This window comes from Sceloporus undulatus, chromosome 6 (genome assembly GCF_019175285.1).
Source record: "Sceloporus undulatus isolate JIND9_A2432 ecotype Alabama chromosome 6, SceUnd_v1.1, whole genome shotgun sequence".
Classification (NCBI taxonomy): domain Eukaryota; kingdom Metazoa; phylum Chordata; class Lepidosauria; order Squamata; family Phrynosomatidae; genus Sceloporus; species Sceloporus undulatus.
The window spans coordinates 78,907,047-78,930,662 of record NC_056527.1 but is presented as its reverse complement, the minus strand read 5'-3'; the positions used below and the strand labels follow the sequence as shown (position 1 = coordinate 78,930,662).

At 39.7% G+C, this 23,616-nt stretch overlaps 1 protein-coding gene across 1 annotated transcript in view; it reads left to right on the top strand.

The window, feature by feature from the left end:
• The first annotated feature begins 445 nt into the window (after positions 1–445).
• The window catches only part of PARM1 (prostate androgen-regulated mucin-like protein 1), a 47,300-nt gene continuing 24,129 nt past the window's right edge, over positions 446–23,616 (top strand). Inside the window, exon 1 of the mRNA XM_042472929.1 lies at positions 446–653. Within this exon, the coding sequence (XP_042328863.1) occupies positions 596–653 (58 nt within the window). The 5' untranslated portion in view covers positions 446–595. The remainder of the gene's footprint in view (positions 654–23,616) is intronic.

Below are 23,616 nucleotides of genomic sequence, written 5' to 3'. Positions count from 1 at the left end.
ATATGACTTTATTTATATGAATGTCTTTAGCTTTAGTTTGGTCACGTCCTCCATTTTGAGCATGGCAAGTGTGACTTTATTCATATGTCTTTAGCTTTAGTTTGGTCGCATCCTCCATTTTGAGCATGGCAAATATGACTTTATTTACATGAATGTCTTTAGCTTTAGTTTGGTCACGTCCTCCATTTTGAGCATGACTGAGAAACAGTTCACACTTCTAAGTGCCTTGCCTCAAGGCTATGGCATTCTGGGAGTTGTGGGCCCCACAACAAACTCCAACTCCCAGAATTCCATAGCCTTGAGGCAAGGCACTTAGAGCGGCACCAAACCGGATTATCTCCCCAGTGTGGCTGCAGGAGCCAGCCTGCGCTCCCAGCCCAGCAGGGGCCGCCCTGAGGAGGAGGAGGAGGCAGCAGGGAGGGAGGCTGGAGCCCGGCGGGAAGGAGGCGCGTAAAGGCGCGCAGAGGGCGGCTGAGCGAGGGGCTCCTTTCTCTCATTGCTCCTGCTTTGCCCGCCTCAACCTCCCCGGCTCTGAACTAGGGAGCACTGAGCCCGCTTTGCCTGCCTGCCTTCCTCCTCGCCGGCGGTGGCTGCCATGGCTGGGCAGAGTAGCCCGGCTCTTTCTGCCCTCTCCCTCCTTTTCTTAACGGCAGGTAAGAAAGCTCCACTTGTTCTATAAAAGCAAATGCAAAGGAGGTCTGTCCTGGCCACCCTTTTAGCCCACAGTCAGTGCCACTAAGCATGGCAGCAGGGTCCAAGGATGATGATGATGATGATGATGATAGATCTTGTAGCACCTTTGAGACTCACTGAATGGAAGAAGTTGGCAGCAGGATCTTTCCTAGACTTCAGTCTGCTTCCACCCTCAGATGCATTTGCTATTATTATTATTGTTATTATTATTTAGAGAGGTCTTGTAGCACCTTTGAGACTCACTGAATGGAAGAAGTTGGCAGCATGAGCTTTTGTAGACCTACTTCCTCAGATGCATTTGGTATTATTATTATTATTATTATTATTATTATTATTATTATTATATAGAAAGATCTTGTATCCTCTGAGAAACTGAAAGAAAGAAATTGCAGCATGAGCTTTCCTAGGCTAAAGTCTACTTCCTCAGATGCATTTATTATTATTATTATTATTATTATTATGTAGTGAGATCTTGTAGCACCTTTGAGACTCACTGAAAGAAAGAAGTTGGCAATATGAGCTTTCCTAGAGTCAAGTCTACCTTCCTCAGATGCATTTATTATTATTATTATTATCATCATCATCATCATCATCATTATCATTATCATTATTATTATTAATTCTTCCCAAAATTGGGACTCAGAGTGGCTACTTAAGTTATCTAAGCTTTCTCTCCAGGACGACAAACGTAGAGGAAAGAAAGGACATATAACTATATTATTTCCTGGTTATGCATTTAACCCAGGACTGGGACTCAAGGTGAGAAAGAAAGACAGAGATACAGATTAGAAACACATATATCACTAAAAGCATACAAAACTGTTTGTCCCAAATGTAGTTAACTTAGAATTTAAAACAAGTTAAAACATGTTCAAGAGACAAAGGTAGCACAACCCACTATAAAGAGCTCTTTCCTTATGATCGGTCATCAGTCGCAAGGTAAGCATGAGTCAAGAGTGTGATGCAGCAGCAAATAAGGGCTAATGCAATGGTTAGGTTGTACTGTATTGGCAAAGCCCAAGAAGTAGCCCTATTGTGGGCTATATTTCCGGCTTCATGGGGAAGCCCTCCATATCCACAGATTGAACCATCCACAGCTTAGATAGACTCTTTATTCCTGTCATAGACCAGCGCATGTAAAAAGGAGATACCTATTTATTTATTTAACTATCTATCTACTGTCCACAATTCCAGAAAGCAAACCTTTCATTTGCTGTTTTATATAAGGAACACGATTTATATTTAATGGGACTTGACCATACATTGATTTTTCAGATTCAAGAGCGGTCCCAGACCGAACCCCAGCAAATAGCAGGGCCCACGGTATTACATCCAGTTGTGGTTGCCATGTTTTGCAAAGGATATTGACAACTTGAAATGGGTTCAATGGAGGGTAGATAGAAGATAATTCTTCTTGTTGTGTGCCTCCAATTCGTTTCCGACTTATGGACACTGAGACGAACATATCATGGGGTTTTCTTGGCAAGATTTGTTCAGTGCAGGTTTGCCATTGCCATCCCTTGAGGCTGAGAGAATGACTTGTCTAAGGTCACCCAGCGGGCTTCCATGGCTGAGCTTAGATTCAAACCCTGGCCTCCAGAGTTGTAGTCCAACTCTCAAACCAGTATGGAAAACAAGTCCTACCCAGAAAACATAAACAACTTGGATATACTTAGCCTGGAGAAGAAGAGCATGGGGCGGAGGAATACTCTTCAGATACCTGAAAGGCTGTTATTAAAACATAAGGCTTTACTGGGTCAGGAATCTCTAGCACACTCTTTCCCAAGCTTTAGTCCTACATGTTTTTGGACTTCGATTCCCAGATGCCCCAGCCAGCTTGGTCAGCAGTCAGGCATTCTAGGAACTGAAATCCAAAACATTTGGAGGACCAAAATTTGGGAATCACTGATCCAGCACGATATTCTTGTTTGGTTACTTGATAGCCAGGTATCTAAAGGGCATCCCATAACTGGGGCATGAGTGAAACTGTACCCTCCTCCCACTCATGTTCCCACCATCCATTATATAAAAGCATACTGTCTCTGGCACCGTAGCCCTAGTTTTATGGAAGAAAAGTCAAATATCATGCAATAAAAAACCTGATCCCTTTTACCCAGACTCTAGCCTTATTCTCAAGGACTTGTTCTCTGCTGCTTCAGAGAACAGAAAGAGCTGTAGTGGATTTAAGTTACATGAGGATAGATTTATGTTCCACATTAGGAGCAATGTCTTATTGACAAACAGTTTCAAAGTAGAATCAATTATCTAGCAATGGAGCTGGGCTGCTGGTTGTTTGTCAAGGAGAGGTTATATACACTCATCTTCTGGATATTCATCTGTTGGGGATGCTTTGGTTCCAGACTCCTTGCATGCAGCCAGGAGGTTATGCTCAGTGGCACACAAAACTCACCAACTTAGTGATTCGGAGAGATAAATGAGGTGCTTTTTGGAATACATGAGTTGTCTTAAGATAGCCACTGAATTGCTTAAAAGAATTACTTTCTTAAAGGAAACTATCCTCTCGTCTTATTATCTGCAAAAGAACATGACTTGCAGATTTTCAAATGCCATTTTTTGGCTGGACCTTATTCCCAATAGTGCCAGGTTGTCAAAATATCAACAAGAGATAGTCAGCATTCATGACATGCAGGGTTGACAAGTAAGAAGTAGCTGTTAACACCTTTGAGTTCTGACTAAATACCAAATTATTATCAATATAATCAATATAGATGTCTGTTAACTTAGCCATATATTTTCATAAATTACATGCTGCACTCATTGTGTCTTTGTGAAGGACCCACAGCCCAAAATACAGGATACAAAATACTTGGCACCTTGTTCAGTTGATATAAAAAGAAAAATGTTCCAGCCCCCGACAGGGGAGATCACTTATAATAAGAAGCATCTGCCAGCTATGTAAGGGACAAGCTTTCTGACTCTCAAGTAAGAGTAATCCCTTGTAGAAAGAGATACCTGGCAACCCTAGATTCCAAGCACACAATGCATACAAGGAAGTAAAATCAGTGGCTCTTTCTTTCAAAGATTTGATTAAAGGTTATATAGTGTATAGAATTTGCAGGAAGAAGGAAGGAGGAGAGAAGGTTGGGGAAAGTGAAACTTAAGTTGTACAAAAGTGGCTTGTGTGTTGACAAGTCAGACAGCGAAAGCAGAAATAGAAGCAAGGGACCTATATGGTATTTTCCACTGCTATTTAAACCATGCCATTATAAAGTAGTTGGCTCTGTATAAATTCAGAGACCAAATATGTCAAAATGCCATTGTCTAAATAGCAATGGAAAATGGAATACACTGTACAGGTCCCCTTGCTTTTGTCTCTCTTCTCTTGTTACGTGATGGTATCTCAAGAGACACACACACACACACACACACACACACACACAAACCACTGTTCCTAGTTTCCAGTGTACAGTCTGGAAAAAACAGTTGAGTGTTTATGAAAATTTGCATTAAAGACAGTCACTGGTAACATATTTTTTTAAAGTCTATGTCTTGTTTGCAAGGACATCTATCAGGTACATTCATCAGCATGGACTGTTGTTGTGGTTATCTGCCCTTGAATCGGTTCAGGCTCATGGCGACCCTGTGGATGAGACATCTCCAAGAATCCCTGTCCTCCACTGCCTTACCCAGATCCTGCAAGCCCTTGCCTATAACCCCCCTGACTGAATCTATCCATCTGATTTGTGGTCTTCCTCTCTTTCTTCTATCCTCTACCTTTCCTAGCATTATTGTTTTTTCTAGTGATCCATGCCTTCTCATTATGTGGCCAAAATACGACAGTCTCATCTTGATCATCTTTGCTTCCAAGGAGAGCTGTGGTCTGATCTGTTCAAGAACCCATTTATTTGTCTTCTTGCCTGTCCATGGTATTCTCTAAGTACTCTTCTCCAGCACCACATTTCAAATGAGTTGGTTTTCTTTCTGTCTGCTTCCTTCACTGTCCAGCTCTCACATCCATACATGGTAATTCGGAATACAACAGCCTGAATGATTCTGACTTTAGTACTTGGTTGTATGTCTTTGCTCTTCAGTATCTTTTCCAGTTCTTTCGTAGCTGCCCTTCCCATTCCTAGTCTTATTTCTTGACTGCATTCTCTATTCTGGTCAATGTTTGATCCTAGATATGGGAATACTTTAACTATTTCAATTTCCTCGTTGTCTAGATTGAATTTATGTATAGTCAGTCAAAGTGACCCATTCCTGTCCATTTTAACTCACTCCTAATATTACTATACAGTATTCATACGTTCCATTTCCTTCTTTACTATGTCTAATTTCCCCTTGCTCATGCTTCTCACGTTCCATGTTCAAATTACATGTATACTGCTACTTCTAACTATGCTTGTTTTATTGGATATGCTTTCTGTCTGGCCTCCCCTCTCTCTAGCTGTTAAATACTCACTGTGAGCACTATATTCAAAATTTGTTGCTATGTACTGCAAGAAGCAGTCTGAATGTATTCCATGTTGTGAACCATTACTAGTTTTTGGTCACAGTTAGCTTTCTTTTGCATAATGCCTTGTATGGATGAATAACAAAAATATCCCATCTTTGTGAAGTCGAAGGCTTTTATGGCCGGCATCCATAGTTTTTTGTGGGGGTTTTGGGTTATATGGCCATGTTCTAGAACAGTGATGCCGAACCTATGGCACGTGTGCCAGAGGTGGCACTCAGAGCTCTCTCTGTGGGCACATATGCCGTCGCCCCAGCACAGAGTTTGCTAGAGTTTGTTTCAGAAAGCAAGAAGGGCATGGCACTTTGCAGTAAATAAGTGAGTTTTGGGTTACAGTTTGGGCACTCGGCCTCTAAAAGGTTCACCATCACTGTTCTAGAAGAATTTATTCCTGACGTTTCACCAGCATCTGTTTGGCATCTTCAGAGAACCCACAAAAAACTATATCCCATCTTTCATTGTAAACCCAGGCAGCAGTGAAAATATGACCTGAAAGACATAAAAATACAAAACAAACCATTGCAGTTTACTGAATAGAGTTTCATATTCTAACTGTGCAGCTATAAACCTGTTATCAGTTCAGGCACTCCAACAGAAACACTTGAAAAAAACATATTGAAGAGTCACTTCACTGTTTATGACAGTTGCATTTGCTGTGGTTCTACTCACGTTCCCTATAATAAAAGCACATAATTTGATATACAGAGGTTGGTCTTCAAACCAGGTTGAAAATCAAGCAATTCCCAGCATTCCTCAACATTGTCTATGCTAGCTAGGGTTCCTGAGAATTGCAGTCTTCAACCACATCATTCCCACTCCTCCTCTAAATAAATAGAGGACATCTACTGGAAGCTGCAACTGCTTGTAGTATAAAGTTTTGTGAATTTATTCCACCTGTATAACTACTGGAGTCTGAGAGCTATGTCTCATGTGGTGTTTACCAATTGTTACTAGCTAGTAGTTGCGTGGCTAGGATTTGTGATGAGTCTGGGTCTCAGAAACTAACTGCCCAGTTCTCATTCAGGAAGACACAGAATCCTAGAGTTGGAAGGACCCCCAAGGACCATCAAATAAAGACCCATTAGCTTAACAAAAGACTGACCCGTGGAAATGTTAATAAAAGGGGGTAAGAAATATTAAATTATCTCACACTTTTCATGTGGGGAGAAAAGTAATTTTATTGCCCACCATTCTTCAGGCAGGAGAAGAATTATTCTGTCATTTCACAACACTACCTGTGCCACCCCCCCGGATCTTTTCACCAACCCCTTTGGGAATCACAGATTTAACTAATGTTAGAAGAGCTATTGACTTTTTATTGGACGTTCTGTGCAGTCTATTTAAGTAGTAACTACACCCAAGGACAATTGCTTTCAGTGTTCCAAAGCAGTAAACTTCCATAATGCATTTAAGATCACTGCTGCAGTGCAAAGTACACATCAGTATGTTTTCCTCATTACAAACAAGTTGATAGACTTACTGTCCTACCTATTTATTGTTTGCTTTTAATTGCTGTCAAGTCAATCTTGACTCATGGCAACTCTGTGAATGAGACATCTCCAAGACTTCCTGTCCTCCATTGTTCTGCTTAGTTCATGCAAACGCATACCCATGACCTCCCTAATAGAGTCCATCTATCTGGCATGAGGCCTTCCTTTCTACTTTTCCTTCACCTTTCCTAGCATTATTGTTTTTCCAGTAAGTCGTGCCTTCTCATGGTGTTTCCAAAGTGTGACAGCCTCAATTTTGTCATCTTGGGTTCCAGGAAGATTTCTGGCTTGATCTGATCTAGGACCCATTTATTAGTCTTTTTGTCTGTCAAGAGGATCCTCAGCATTCTTCTCCAGCACCACATCTCAAATGAATTGACTTTCTTTCTTTCTTTCTTTCTTTCTTAACTGTGCAGCTCTCACATCCATACATGATAATAGGGAATACTGACTTGTATGATTCTAACTTTTGTGCTCAATTGTATGTCTTTGCATTTTAGTATCTTTTCTATTTCTTTCATAGCCACCGCCCCTTCTTAATCTTCTTCTAATTTCCTGGCTGCAATCCCTGTTGCTATTAATGTTTAATACCAGGTATGAGAGTTCTTTTGCTATTTCCATTTCTTCATTGTCTAGGTTGAATTTGTGTAAAAGTTCTGTGGTCATTAGTTTTGTTTTCTTTATGTTCAACAGTAAGCTTGCCTTTGTACTTTCTTCCTTGATCTTTCTCAGTAGTTTTCCAAGTCTTTGAGGTTTTCTGCTTGTATTATAGTGTCGTCTGCATATCTTACATTGTTGATTGTCCTACCTATAACACCCACTAAATACATGTAACTGAAAGCAGCCAGCCGTAGAGCAGAAGATCAAAATGTCAGTCTCAGTACTGAGAAAATTGTCATAATTGAGTTTTGATGTACTGTAGATGGAAACCAAGGGGTTTACAGGTTCCATCTTCTTCTTTGACCCGTGGTATGGGCTGATATAGTTCATATGGTGTAGTGACTGTAATTTCCCAAGTATGTATCAATTCAATTCACTGCTGGAAGTTCAGTTGACTTTAAAGCAGCTGTGAAACAGCTCTGATATTTACTGAAGCAGCAAATCTGGGATTTATTTGGAAACTTTATCATTTCCTATACATCATTTTCTGGATTTAAATTGTTAACAGTTGTGAACCTGCTCTTAGCAGACACCTCAGTGACTTCTGCTTAACATTTATTTTTCCACCGCAAAGGACAATAACAGCAGCTCTCAGAGTTTAGGGTAGATGTAGAGAAAAGTACTGGGTAAGAGGGTTACATATCATTACCCTTACGACTGGTCTTTCAGTCAAAACTGGATCCCCTCATGGCCGCTTTTCTTTAAAAAGGTGGGAAAGTCCAATTACAGAACTCCTGAGTCTTACCTTCTGTGCCCTGAGGGAAGTTTGAGAAAACTGGCAGAGGAAAGAGCTTATCAGTAGCTGCAGGACTGTGGGATCTTGTAAACTAGTGGATCTCAAACGTCCTAATGCCACGACCCTTTAATAAAGTTCCTCATGTTGTGGTGACACCCAACCATAAAAATATTTTTGTTGCTACTTCATAACTGTAATTTTGCTACTGTTATGCTATGCTTTCTGATGGTGTTAGGTGACCCCTGTGAAATGACCCGCAAAGGGGTCATGAGCCACAGGTTGAGAACCGCTGCTGTAGACCCTTTTCTGGTCTAACCAGCCACATCTTTGACTGGAGGGTTCTAGTCTGGTTGCTTTTTGTGAAGCTTTTGTCTGTGCACTGTCTTCAAGACAGATGTATAACTTGATTTTACATCTCCCAGTGGCTAGTTTATAGATTTTTGATAGTGCTTTCAAAGTAATGGCAGTCTCCTCCCAATTATTATGCTTGTTGTTGCGTAATTTTGCCGTTGCCTGGGAACAGAAAGGTTTTCCTGCATGTTGCCATAATTTGGGGTCATTTGTCTTTTCCTTTGTTGTGACAGTATTTACTGTTTTGGTATAAAGCAACCCTGGCACACAGGACTTTCAGCAAGACTTGAAACAAGTCTAATTTGATGAAAGGTGTCCAGTAGTTTCTACTGTCAAAAAATGTTATGTAAACTCACTTGAACCTTGTTCTTTGCTAATAAAAAGGCAAATGAAGTTCATGGCAGTGGACATGTATGGGCTGTGTTTGTCAAATCTTTCTCTCCAATTATCTCCAATTATCTTTTGTTGTTATTTATTTTTTGGTGTACATGGCACTATATAAATACAGAAAACTAAAACAGATAGACATATCAAAGATATATAACTTAATCTGACATTGTTAATCCTTTCATACATTTAGAAATCTGCCTGGAAATGTCACAGATCTGGGGCTACTCCTTTCATTTCTTTGTTTTTTGCCTCCAGAGTTTGCAATTTGTTTTTCTTCTTGCTATAATGCACGTGTATGGATATGTATACCTGCCACCTGAGAATAATATTAATGTATTTGACAAAGTGGGCTGTAGTCCCCAAAACTTGAAACCACAATAAAATGGTTGATCTTGTTATTTTATGACAAGACATTTCTTTGCAATACTATTCTTACACTGTGTAAGATATTACAGCATGAATTACATTGGAGAATTTGAAAATATAATAATAAAGGGTAATAGGTGTAGTGTACAACATTACCACTTCCCAGTTAAGATAGTTTCATAGCAACTACTGTAATTAATGGCCAAGATCTGAAGGAGAATAGTGAGGAAACCAAATAGCCTCCTGTGGGAGGGAGTTCCACAGCCTAGGAGCATGCACCAAGAAGGCCATCTCCCACATTCTCCCAAAAAAATGGCAGTGAGAATGGTGGACCCTAAAAAAAAACCCAATCTCTGAACTTGCACAGAGTCATATGTGGTGTTATTGACTTTAACATTATCTGTATTCAAGCCACATAGCACTTTATAAGTCATAATGAACATTCTGATATTATACTGTGGGGATATGTCAGTAGGAGAACCAACAGGAGGAAATTGCATCTTAGACAGCAATCATGATTGTAGGTGCTCAGCCCTTTGGGTTCAATGGAACGCTCCCATGTTGATATCTAAACAGTGATATGCTTAATTTCCATTCTGGATTTTAAATTAATCTAATATGGTAAGTGTACTAAATTTTAACTCCACCTCAGCTATTTATAAAAAGCTGCAGCATTTTAAGAATATAAGAAGAGCCGCATGGATTGAACCAGAAATGTCTGTAATCCTGAATTTCATTTACACACTGAATAACTTATATATAGGACGTGAATGCGGCTGCAGTCTCCATTTGACATTCCTCAGCAACTGAATTCAGAGACATACTGCATCTGATATTAGTGGCAATATATACAGTAGTCATCATTGCTAATAACAATTTATAGCCTTATCCTCCATGATTTATTCAGTCCTCTTTTAAAACTGCCATGTAGTGGTCCTCACTACATCCTGGGGTAGCAAATCCTTATGTTGTATGTAGAAATATTTCTTTTTATCTATCCTTATATCACTCCTTATTTAGTTTCAGTGGATGACCTTAGATTCTAGAATTACAAGAAGAATCTTCTCATCTTCTATCACTGCATCAGGCTTAGTTTTGTATGCATTTATCATGCCTCTCCTTCCATTTCTTCTCAGTTAAACCATATATTTGAATAAGGGCAATTTTATTTTCAGTGTGGAATGTGCCTTCTGTTGACAGTGGGTCAGCATTTTCATCAAGCCGTCTGTCACAACTCCAAGATCCTTTTCCTGGTTAGTCGCTGCCAACTGAGATTCATACATTATGTATCAATATATATGTGGAGTTAGGAGTCCACCTTCCCCATTCACATTATCACTTTTCACTTGCTTATATTGAACTTCATTTGCCTTTTTATTACCTGTTTCTCTCAATTTAAAGAGATCCTTTTGGGATTGAATTTGATCCCCTTCCCCACTGTCATTCCCTTCTCCTTTTGTGTCATGTCTTTTTAGATTGTAAGACTGAGGGAACCGTCATATTAACAGTTGGTAAGCCACTCTGTGAGCCTTTGTGGGTGGAGAGCAGGGTAAACCGTATGTACTCATGTACAAGTTGACCTCATGTATAAATTGAGGGAAGTTTTTAGGGTTTTGACATGACCCGTGGTAAAACTTAGGGGCACATAACAGAGAATGTAAAGGACGAAACAAAAGGAAAACGCCACTTCCCTTCCTTCTCCATCTCTGGACTTCTTCTGACCACCAACCATCACTTCCCTGGTGCTGGAGGAAAAGGTTTTAGCATCAGATTGAAAAGGAAAGGAAAATGGAGGGAAAATGGTTGGTTGTCAGAGAGATCTAGAGGAGGAGGATGGCGAGGAAAGATTTTAACATCCAGCTGAGAGAGGGAAGGAAAGTGGAAGGAAAATGGAGTTTGGTGGTCAGAGAAATCCAGAGGAGGAGGAGGAAGAAGAAGATGGGGAGGGAAGGTTTTAACATACCATTGAGAAGGGAATCACCTCTTTCACACACAGACACACACTCCCTGCCTCAGCAGCTCTTTCAGAGATCACTGCCAGGCATGGAGAAAGGCATGAGGCAGAGATTCTATCAGGACCTTTCTAAGCAGTATTACAGTATTCATCTGTATATAAGTTGACCCAGGGTTTTAGGATCAATTTTTGGGCATATTTTTTACTTATAGTCAAGTATATATGGTAAGTACTCTAAATAAATAAAACAAATAAACTCTTCATAATCCATTTTTCTTATAACTACCTTGAATAATTACTGGCTGTTGCTGACAGGTCTCAGTTTACACTAGAGACACATTCTTTAACTTGCAATGTAAATTGAGACTTGATGTAAAATGGGCAGAGCCAGTTCCCTAGGAGCTCATAGGAGCTTGACTCAACCTTCTATCCTTTTGTAGATCAGTAAAATGAGTACCCAGCGTGTTGGGAGTAATTGTCTTACAGATTGCAAACTGCTGAGTTCAGTGATAAGTGGTATAGAAATGTAAATGTTATTGCTGTTGCTACAGGAGGTCACTGGAAATGAGGAGCTGTGTTCCAACAGAGCCGAACTAGCCTCAAAATTAGATTTTTTCCCCAACCAGTTTTAAAGGCTTTTAAAGCATAAAACATCACAATTGAAAACAACTTTTCAAGGCTAGAGAAATGTGCACCTGTGATCCAGAAGGACCAGAAGAAACACTAACTTCAGATACCAAGGTGGTTTGGTTGAGGTGAGCTGACATCTCATTAGATAATAGTTCCTCTTCAAAGAAGCATACAGACATTAGAGTTTATCAGACAAGGTAAATTGGAAGTATAATCCAATGGCAATCAGAACGCAATCATGGGGTTTAACGTTATTGCGTGATAGACTACCACATGCAATTTTGGGCAATGGGAAGTCAGTCTGAACTCAATCATGGAGTTTCAAGTTATTGTGTGAGAGGTGATCACATGCAATTTCAGGCAACGGCAAGCTATTTTCGGGCAATGGGAAGTCAGTTCGAACGCAATTCGAATTCACGTAAATTTACTGAACTAGCAAATTCATGTGAATGCGTTCTGGCCCCATTTGTTTTCATTCGAAATTAATAGAAATTCCTCTGGTGTGATAAACTCGAAAGAGCATCTGGTGAGAAGTGTGTCCTTCTGTTGTGCATTCTCCCTCAGGCATCTCAAGGGGAGAAAGCATGTCAGGCAGACAAAGATAGCACATCCTCTGCTATGCCCTCTCTAGCAGGATTGCCAAGTGAAGAAAGTAGATTCTGGTTGCTCATCACCACACCTAAGCAAGGAGAAGAAACCCTTTCCATCCGCATCAAGATTCCAGTTTCTTCCTCTGGCAGACAGGCAAAGGAAACCCCATTCCTTCCAGCAATGCCAAGTGCAGTTGCTTGATCCCTTTCCCCAACCTAGAGTGGTAAAACAAAACCAAGTTGGTCATCTTTTCTTACTGCTCAAACTCCATATCATAAATCCAAACAGAATTTATCTTGTGTTCTCACCTTATTCTTATTCTCACACCTCTCCTTTCTTTCTCTCCTACCTAACCGAACTAACTGTAGAGACATTATGCGTGAAGACTATTTCTGGAGGAATGTTAGAAATAAGAAGTTTTGAAAATGAAATTGGGGCAACACAAATTTAGATTTGCCAGTACCACCAAATGTGACCACCTATTACTAATTTCTAACACAATATTATTTCTGTACTAGTTAAAAAGTACTGGTCTCAACACAGATCCCTGGTGGATCCCATTACTTACGTCCATGGCAAGAAGTGCCAGTTGACTTCTGCTGTTTGCTTTCTATTCTTTAACCAGTTAATGATCCATTTGAAGACTTTTCTTTTTATCCCATGACTGCTAAGTTTGTTCAGGAGCCTTTGGTAAGGGACTTGGTCAAAAAAGTCAAAGTAAACAATTGTTAAGCAATGCCTGTTTAGTTCTTGCTAGCTATCATTGTAACCAGCTCTATGCTCGGAAAGACTTTTAGTACTGTATATTGTTTAGTTATTCTGTAACTTAGCTTAAACCTTCTAATGGAAAAAATTCACCATGGATGAAGCAGGCAGCTATTGTTTGTTCAAATAAATCTTGGCAAAGGAGAAGAGCCGTTTGTCCATGCAAAATGTTTGTGGAAAGGCAATGAAGTGACTTCATTATATAAGTATCTACTTATATCCAGTAAGTATATGTTCATTTGATCATGAGATCTTGAGAATATATTTTATTTTTGATTAAGGCTTGAATGAAGTTAGTCATAACTTAATAAAAATAATAAACTGTTTATTTATAGCCCGCTTTTCCTGAGAGATCAAAGCAAGATCAAACTTGTGCTCCTGATTTCCCTGAAGTGAGAGGAGTAATAATGCAGAAAAAAGAAATCTTCTCTATTTTTTTGTTTTGTTTTATTCATTGAACCATTTTTATAGCACTCTTCAATATCAGTTTGCAGGGAGTGTATACAAAATCACCATACAATGAAAGTCCAGCCTAACTGAAAAATAATCATCGTAAAAATAATTGTCATGTAATGACAACTAAAAGCTGTATGAGACCCAGTTCAAATAATTGTTAAAAATGGAGCGAATAACAAAAGCCTCTGCCTGGCGCCAAACATATCTATGTGGGCATTAAATGAGTTCCTCTAGGGAGAATTAATTCCAAACACAGAGCGCGACAGCTGGAACTGCCCTCTCTGCCTTACATCTCACCTCAAATAGTAGGAAGCCTCAAGAAGAGCATCTACAAGAATGGCATGCAGAATCATTCTCGCACTGTGTGTGCAACAGTACAGAAACTAGATTCATTGCTTGTGTATGCACCACATTGAAGGCAACAGATCAGTGAAGGTGTCATGGGTTGTTTAAATGCAGCGTGACTACTGATTCCTTTAAACGTGTTGCTTAAGAAAAAGCCATTTTAAAAGAGTGACAGAGCAGCACTAGGAGTATGGGGGTTTGGGTTTGTGACAATGCAGGGGCCAGCCAATCATCTCTGTATACAACAGATCTCTGGGCAAATTAACAGAACCAGTTTTCTGAATTCTCTGGGGGGGGGATGTGTGTGTGTGTGTGTGTGTGTGTATGTACAACCATATACATATTCACATATATTGGGGTGAGAACTACATTCCCCTAAATATTGTTGGATTACAAGTTCCATCAGCCATAGTCAGTGATAAAAAAAAAACCATGGAAATGGCAGTCCAACAACATTTGGGGTCCCATGTGATTTGCACCCCTAATATTAATGGTAAATGTGCTTCCACACTGTCCTGTACTACACAGATTCACAGCTTTGAGTCCCACTGTTGGAGGGGAAAGTGGGATTTAAATGAATAAAATTAATTCTGTATGCCTCTGTGCATATTTAAGTAATTAAGGGTCTCTACATTGTAAAAATATGAAACGTAACTGTGCTGCAGAGACAGAAATGGTAAAGCTTATGCCACTGCAAATAAAAATCTGGTTTTTGAGAAATTTCTAGACCTCGGGGCTACAAAACTGTGTTTGGAAGTGGGTGATAATGGTTGTAGAAATAGTAGAATACTGCATTTTGTATATGCACTGAGTATGTTTCCCTTGCTACTTGTTATAACCCTCCTCTAGAGTTTTGCCATCATATGCAGCATTAAGCCAGAGATGGACTGTATGTCCCATGGTCACATAACCTCAATTTATTCAGATGACAATGAAGTGTGGGATAGTGTAGATCCTGCAACCATACTTTCAAAAAATATGAAGTGAACAGAGAACATGCTAGAAGACATCCATAGATGGTTTTATCTAGCCAGCAGTTCTGTGTATGCAGTATAGAAACATGCTAGGTTAGCATAACTGAAACTTACAACTGAACCTTTTATTTAAAAAATACTACAGCTTTTTGTCACCATTGTTGTGACAATGTGGTATATGAAAGAAGCCCCTTAAAAAGATTGCAGTTACCACAGCAAATGGATTTTATTCTGAATGTACATGTCAGGAAAAGCAGCTTTGGGAAGATAATGGTGTGAGCTACTTTGTCATCTTCTGGAATTTTGACACTTATGGCTGCATGCCTCTGAACATATTCAAAAGGGGAAAAAAACTTCCTAAAGGTCAGTCCTCTTGAACATAGAGTGCCTTTCCTTTGTCAAATGTAATGGGATTGTTTTTAAATCACTGCTTGTTTCTGCTCCTGCTCTATAGTTATCTGTTGATTTTGCTATTGTTTTTAGCGTGACGTCTATAAGCTGTGCTGAAGGGAGGGGAATGACTTATTAAATAAATACATTGGCTCCAGTGGGTCAGAGCAAAGCCTGTCATTAGGGATAATACAATGGTAGGGGGGGGAAACCCTGACTTGTACCCCTGACAACAAGTGGCAAAGCCAATATGAGACCCACTTTCTTTTCTGCAACTCCTTGCTATATATTATAATTTGTTGTACATCCTGCCACCATAATGACTAGAATTTTCTTAGTTTTATTGGGGGGACATGGTTGCTTTCAGTGACTAAACATTTCCATATACCTTGTACATAAATGAGATACCAGCACTTGGTGTGTTATAAACACACAACACCGAGCAGCATTTATTCGTTCTCAACCAGCCGGTATAGGAAATCGTTATTTTTAAAGCCTAAGATGCTAGTTTTTATTTTATTTTCTGTTTGGAATAATAAAGTAGCTCAGATCCCTGTAGGCTACAAATGTGATTTAATTATGACTTTAGATTTTGGCTTGTACACTTTAAAAATAGATTGCGTTTTGGAAAGAAGGGGGGCAACATTTTAGAAGGACCTGATGCTGTAAACAACTATCTTAACAAGATCAGAGTTCATGCTGAGATAAAAAGCTACAAAATAAGCCAGCAACTCTCATTATGTGTTTAAAAACCTAACTGGGGCCCTCTTGTTGCTTTAATGTGGAGACATGTGACAGTAAGCTAGGAAATTGCAGGAATCAGAAGCCTGATGACTGGAAACTGAGAGCACTGTTGTTCTGTTTAATAATAATAATTTAATAAGATGTTCCACATTTAATGGAGTTGCTTTAGTGACAAGACATTTCAGGAAATGAAAGATGTAGCCCTGCATTCAGCCAATGTTTACAATTTCACCTTCTTTCACCTTTAGTATACTCATTTCTTGAATTATTATTCAGACCAGCAAAGGCACAGTACTACCCTGTCTTCTCTGTTCAGAATTTGGCTGCACCAGGCAGTTTCCCTGTACAAAATCTGGAACAGTATGGTGGCAGCAGAAGTACAGCACTATTTTCTGGCCGATCCTGCCCTTAGATCAGTTGTGGACAGACTTTAAGGTACTTCCTTGTGTTTGTTTTTTCCATGGCCAGTTGCAAAATAGAAGCTTCCAGGTGGAGCCAGTCACAAAGTGGTGGCTTGGAGCACAGCCAGCTTGCAATTACCTGCTGCATCCTATGATGAGCTTTATACACTTTGTGATCTGCCTCTGTTGCTACATGATTTATATCTGGGAGCTTCTAATATTCCCCCCATCCCATAGAAGACTCATCATGAAAGTGGCATAACACCCCAATCCAGCCCACCCCTTTGATTGTGGAAATACATGTATCCTATTGCTGGGTAGATATGAATTCAGTAGGACCTTTGCGTGTTGACTGTCAGCATTCTACCCCCAGTTGACTTAGACCTAGAATAAGAGTCTTGCAACCTAGCCCCTGCTATGATTGCAATTGGCACTCAAAGAACAGAATTACAGTGGGCCCTTGCTGTCCGCTTGGGTTTGGATCCAAGACCTGCCATGGATACTAAAACCCAGGGATGCTCAAGTCTCATTAAACACAGTGACATAGTGAATGGTGTCCCTTCTATAAAATGCCAAAAACTAGGGTTTCTTTTGGAATTTACATTATTTTTAAATATTTTCAAGCCTTGCATGGTTTGAATCCATAGATAAAAAATCTGTGGATACAGAGGGCCGCATGTACTGTTATTGATCACTATTTGGAGATTATCAGGATATTAGTCTTGTAGATTGCTGCCCTTCATGACCTACTAAATAGTTGATGCATTATGAAGCTTCACATTATGCTCAATAATGTTTGGAGCCTTTGTTCTTCTTCTCCCCTCTCCACTCCATTTATCAATGATAAGTGCCTACTTAAATGAGAGTAAGCCTTATTGGACCACATGAGATGTGCTTCTGGATAAAACCCAAATGTTTGGATCCATAGGCTCATTCTCACAGAGGTGCAGGGTCCATGATGAGGGAGGGAGGGTTGGAGGAAATGGATCCAAGCTCTTGGGACTCCCCTCAAGTGGGCCTGCAATCTTATGCAGTTGACATGTTGCCTGACTCTTAGATTAAAATCCACCTGGTTAAGAGTGGCAAGCCTTCAAAATATTTAGGATACATACCAACAATGCAGACATGGGGGATTTTGTTGCATTCAGACATTCATTTCTGGATTTCTTAAACTGAGAGATGGATTATTCATTTGGTCAAGCATACAGTTTCTGTGACTCTTCCTTTGAACAAGCAGATGGACAAATGAGGAAGTATTCCATTAACTAGAGTTAGCTATTTCATCTGAAGTGGGAATGTCTAGTAGTTTCAGAATGAGCAAAAGTATAAAGCCATGGTTTCAAACTGACTTAATATCTTGACTTCTTCTGAAGGCATAAATCAGAGTTACCTGTTCTGACTGTAATGGGAAACTGTAATTAATGAAAGACTCCCAGATCTGTTTGCCACTGTGGAAGGAGGAGCACATGCACTCACTTGGCTTATTCATATCTAAACTTTCTAAGTTGAGATACACGAACAAGCCCATTATATAGTGGAACATCTGTAGTTGTTCCCACATAAGTTGTACTTCACTGGAAGCCACAACTTTTCTGGATCTCTGTTGAATGCATCTGTTTGCTCCATGTGTTAAGAAGAGCTATCAGTTACATTTTTCAGTATATACCTAAAAATATAATGTGTGAACCAATTCCTGGTTACATACCAGTGAGTTGCAGTGACTATGTAGTCAGGGAGAATGAGATTTTTTTTCAGCCCCAGAGGGTGGCAAAGACAAACGTTTGCTGAACAAATCTTGCCAAGAAAACCCATGACAGGTTCACATTAGGGTTATTATAAGTCAGAAATGACTTAAAGACACAGAACAATGAACAACAGGACTGTAATTATGTTCAGTCAAATATGGCTACAGCTTTTTTCCCCATCAACATGAGAAGGTTGGACCGTAAAAAGGGAGAATTATATCATGTGTTTCCATCTCTCTTCTGCAATTAGACTTCTGAATATCTGAGGAAGGCTTGACTCTTTCTTGGTCTGAACAATTCTGTGAGTTTTAGTCCAAGAAAGTAACATTTCTGAGCTGATAGCATTGTTAGGTTCCTGGCTGAATCTTTACCACTCCACAGGCAAGAAGCACTTGTCAAAATTTCAGGTAATAGCCATGGATTTTAAAAGGACAGCGATTTTCAGTCAGTGTACCTAACTGATGGGTTACAAATATGTGACTAGATCAACCTTTCAGAAGATGAACCCCTGTCCACAGAATTGGTAAGCAGCCTAAAGTGAACTGTACATTTTAAAAATGCTAAATGTAAGACCTGTCTTCCTCAATTAGCTCCAAATCTGCATAATACAGGCAAAACAATTCTGTATGGTTTCTGTTGCTTTTCATAATTAAATCTTAGAATTTGTACTACTTCTAAATAGCAAAGGTCAAGGAACCAAAAGCCCAATTTTCTGTCTGCTGAAAGCACTTTTCAGCAATGTTTTCAGCTTTTAAGATTCACAGGGGCACTGTCCATACTCAAGCGTGTTTTAATATTTAAATGTCAGGAAACTTGTTTTAGTTTTTAAATGTCAGGAACCTGATTCCTCTGGTCAACCCTCCCTTTACATGACTCAAATACAACATATACAACACTGGTCATTGTTAACTTAGCTGACTGGCTGTGGAAGAATTGCATGTTAAAAGCATAGTTAGGCTGAAAGTAGTGTTGCTGCAGTCTGCTTGTTAAAAGCCTATTCATAGTGGAAGCATCGTACAAAAACAGGTCATATCCTGCCACATCCATGGCTTGCGTGTAGAGTTATCAGCTGACTTGTCACAGTGATCTGATGACAGAAAACAGAGCCCACTAAACTCAATAGAAAGGGCCTGGCAGTGAAGCTTATTAACATGGTGATGGGACATAATCTTTCAAGCCGCAGCTGCCCAGAACTGTGGAATTAAAGATCGTGATGTACACAAGATTGGCAGAGCTGTGTGACTTGAAGGACATGAAATTCAATTATTTTAGGAGAATGCAGGCTGTGTTTCTGTGACACTTAAAGAGATGTGTCTTTTGTGGAGATTTTAGAATTTCCTCTTTATTTCTTTACGTACCTCTTCCAGTTTACATGAAAGTATGTTGATGTTTTTACACAGCTTGTGAGCAAATCCTTCAGATACATCCTAAATATTTCCAAATCCTCTGCCTGCTATCCTGTTTCCCCCAAAATAAGACATACCCATAAAATAAGCCATAGCAGGATTTCTAAGCATTTGTGTAATATAAGCCATACCCCCAAAAATAAGACATAGTGATAGGCCCTGTGCTATGTCCGGAAGGAGGCGGCAAGGGAGCAGAAAGATTGGGGCCAATGGTTCTAAAGGAAATGAAGTTGCAAGAAACTCAGGATGGAATTCCAGGTTTGGAGAGTTATGACAATGTTCCAGAAGAAGACGACTTAAAGATATTTGAATAAATATAGATTGTTGTACCATAATTAATAAAAATAAGACCGCCCCTGTATTTCTTGAGGAAAAATAAATATAAGACAGTGCCTTATTTTCGGGGAAACATGGTAGATAAGCCGCAGAAGAGTTCCAGTATTGGCCCATCACTCACTAAGACTGTATACAGTGGTACCTCGGGATACAAAATATCCAGGTTACGAAATTTTCGGGATACGAAAAAATCCCATAGGGAATTATTGTTTCGGGTTACGAATGTTTTTTCGGGTTACGAAAAAACTTTTGGTGCTTTTTTCGGCTTTTTCGCACGGAATCGCGGCTTTTCCCCATTAGCGCCTATGGCAATTCAGCTTACGAAGGCTTTTCGGGTTATGAAAGCGGCCGCGGAACGAATTAATTTCGTAACCCAAGGCACCACTGTACCTCTCTTTGGGCTGTTTCACTTCAGATTGCGGGGACTCATACGATAGAGGTTCCTTTCAGAGAACCGAACCTCTTGCACACAGAAAACTGGTGTGTAAAAGGCAGGGCTTGTGACAGACTTTACATTCATGCATTTGGTGTGTGTACATTTGTAGAGGATCATTTAATAATCTCAGTCCCAGATTCCAGTGTTACAATCCAAAAACTGATTTATTATCTCAGTGCAAATTAAGCTGCTCTGGCAGCACCTGCATCTTAGGATCATTTGCACTGAGTTAAAGATAAGAAACAGGTATTGTAGTAAAGACACTAGTAGTTAGAGTTTCTTACTGTCTAATCAGTGATGAGTGCATTAAAGAGAGCTGCTATTTCTCACCTGCTGCTAAGACTCCTTTATGAGACAAATCTCTGTTTGCTACCTGACTTCTATAACGTTGAAGGAAATTGTCAATGTTTCCCAGAATTCTTTTCTCCAGAATAAAATCTGAATACATGTGTTTTGATAGCTTTGTAATCATGACAAGTTCTCTTGCGCTTTTCTAGTCACTGGGCACAACTGAGTCCCATTTATTTTGATGGTGAATTTAGCAGTATTCTAAATTGCTAAATTTACTTCTAGTCCCTCTCTTTCCCTATAAACAATATATAGAGAGTATAAAGTACAACAAAGGAAATAACGTTAAAAACTATTCACTAACCCATATCATTAAAATAGCAAATGTGGACAATAAAAGTCAATATAAATTACAGTTTTAACCAATTAATATAATCAAATGTATCAAAGCAGATTGTGTTGCTCCTTACTGCTGCTACAGATTTTGGTGGTCAGTATCAGACACACTCACCCATGAAGCTGATTAGATTATCATATTGGAAACAGACAATTTAAAAGTATCTGAACCTATCCCTCCCCTCCTGTGCAAGACTAAAAGCAGTTTGGGGAAGGTGATTTTAGACCAGGGAAACTGCAGGAGGAAAGAGTTAAACTATTTCTTCCCTGAGTGCCAAATCCCTGATCAAATTAAGCCAGCTCTAGTTTGGCTCTACCTTCAGTAAATACATTTCTGTGCATTGTTACCTCAAGTTCTATTTCCTACCAAAGACCTTGAGAAATAGAGTTGAAAAATACACATTCAGGAGTGGGTAGGCTATGTTGTGATAGCTTTGTGTTCGTGTTTTTGTTTGGGGTGGGCAAGAACAAAGATGTATTCTTCAAAATTTACTATACAAACCAAAAAAAGTGACATTTGCTACTATTGTTATTATCAGTCACATCAACAGGACACATTAGTGACTTAGCTCTTGTAATGGCCAGTTTATGACAGCTCCTGTGGGTTTTTTCCATTTCTAAAATTGCCTTATCTACTTAGCTTTCTTTTGCAGTCTTCTCCTCTTCTGCATCCGTTCTGTCAAATACATATTGCTGCAGCTTTGTGGCAAGCAAGGTTTGGTTGCTTTTAGTTGCATACTTTGCTTCATTTCTTGCTGTTTTCTAGGGTTCCTGCTTCTTTGGGATTTAGAGAGCTGCTGCTGCTTCCCACACATACACACTTCTGTGCTTTTAACAACTAGATTATCCAATAAGGGCTGTTTCCCTTGCATTTCTGTAATGTGCAGCACCTGCACTGTTGCTTATAATCATGTAGCTGTTAAATATACAGGAGCTAAAAGACTTCTGACCAAGAGAAAACAGCAGCATCTACCTTACTGCTGCTCTCTAGCAATGCCATGCAAATTTATTTCTGGACCTGAGGTATACAATCCAACAGGCAAAAATTCATGGCAATCTTCCATTAAGTCCCCATGCCAGATTGTGTAATAAATGCAGAAAATTATTCAAAATGTTGCATTTGCACCAGGTCTAGGTTCGGATCTCTGGTGATTTTATTTTGCTTATCAGCACTTTCTAAATCAGATGTTGTGCTCTGGGAGAGAGTTTTAACTGTCCACTCCCAGAATTAGCCCCACCAATCTATGAAGTTGTTGTTAAGGGCAAAAAGCTAAGAACAGTAGCCAAACTAATAATATTTGACGGAGGATTTACACTGGAGGAAAAGTCTCTATTACAGACTGACAGGTATAAATGAAGCATAATCCCTCCATCATGGAGCCACAGATGGAACGGCTTCATATTGAATGGGAAATAGAAAATTAATATGATCAACAAAGTAAGCTGTTGCTATATGAATAAATAACTGAAGTTCCTGTGGCCTTTCTTGTGTTTCTGTGAAGTAGGGCTGATAAGTAGAGCTTGGGTGGAGTAGGCTTTAATGAAGTAATTGCCTTTTATCTGCACATGTTCACAGTTTGTCTCAGGGTGCTTTCTCTTTGCTTCTAAGGCAACATCAACCCTTATCAAATGCCAGTCAGCCAAAGCAGTTTCATCCTAACCTAGCAAACAACTCCCACCTTGAGCAAAAAAGAAAAAGAAAGAAAGGTGGGTGGAGGACTTTTTGGAAGAAGTTCACGTTTGGAAAGATAAGAAAAGAGAATATTTAATAGCAGTCTGCTTTTATTTTTCCTTCAATTTTTTATTATGGGAATTAGCCTTTTGAGGACCAGGGATTATATTGGTCCACTCATGAGCCTGTGGCTTTCCCCTACAAGACAATGATATGAAATGAATGGTGACAGTGGTAACAGATCTCTTGCTGCCGCCATTTGGAGGAAAGAGAGAGTCCATCCATTCTTTTCTCCAAGTGCACTTTGAGGGATTCCACCCCTAAAGACAGACTAAGGCCCCATACAGATTGGCCAAAATAAAGCTGCTTTGGGTCACTTTGGAGGTATGCTGTCTATGAGACTTGTCAGTAGACTTATACACTTTGCACTCTTAATAATAAGCAATAAATATAAGTGCCCTGATCCCAAACCTCAAATCCAATTATTGTTCAGTTGAATTATTTCTTCAACACCAGTCTTGAAAGTTAAAAATAGAATGGGGAGCTGATATGGTAGGAGTAGAAGTTCAGAAGAGTTGGCAGGCGTAGAGGTGAAGCGACATTTCAAAACTATTTTCAACATAGCAAGGGAAAGCACTTTACAATTGGTCCATTGTTGGGCTTTATTTGTACTGGTATTCTAATACCAGTATTAGGATGCGGTGGCTCAAGTAGTCAAGACGCCGACTCTCTTGATTGCAAGATTGGCAGGTTGGCCGTTTGAGGCCCGGGTTCTGCATGATGGGGTGAGCGCCCATCACTAGTCCCAGCTTCTGCCAACCTAGCAGTTCGAAAGCATGCAAATGCAAGTAGATAAATAGGTACCACTCCGGTGGGAAGGTAAACAGCATTCAGTGCAGTCATACTGGCCACATGATCATAGAGTAG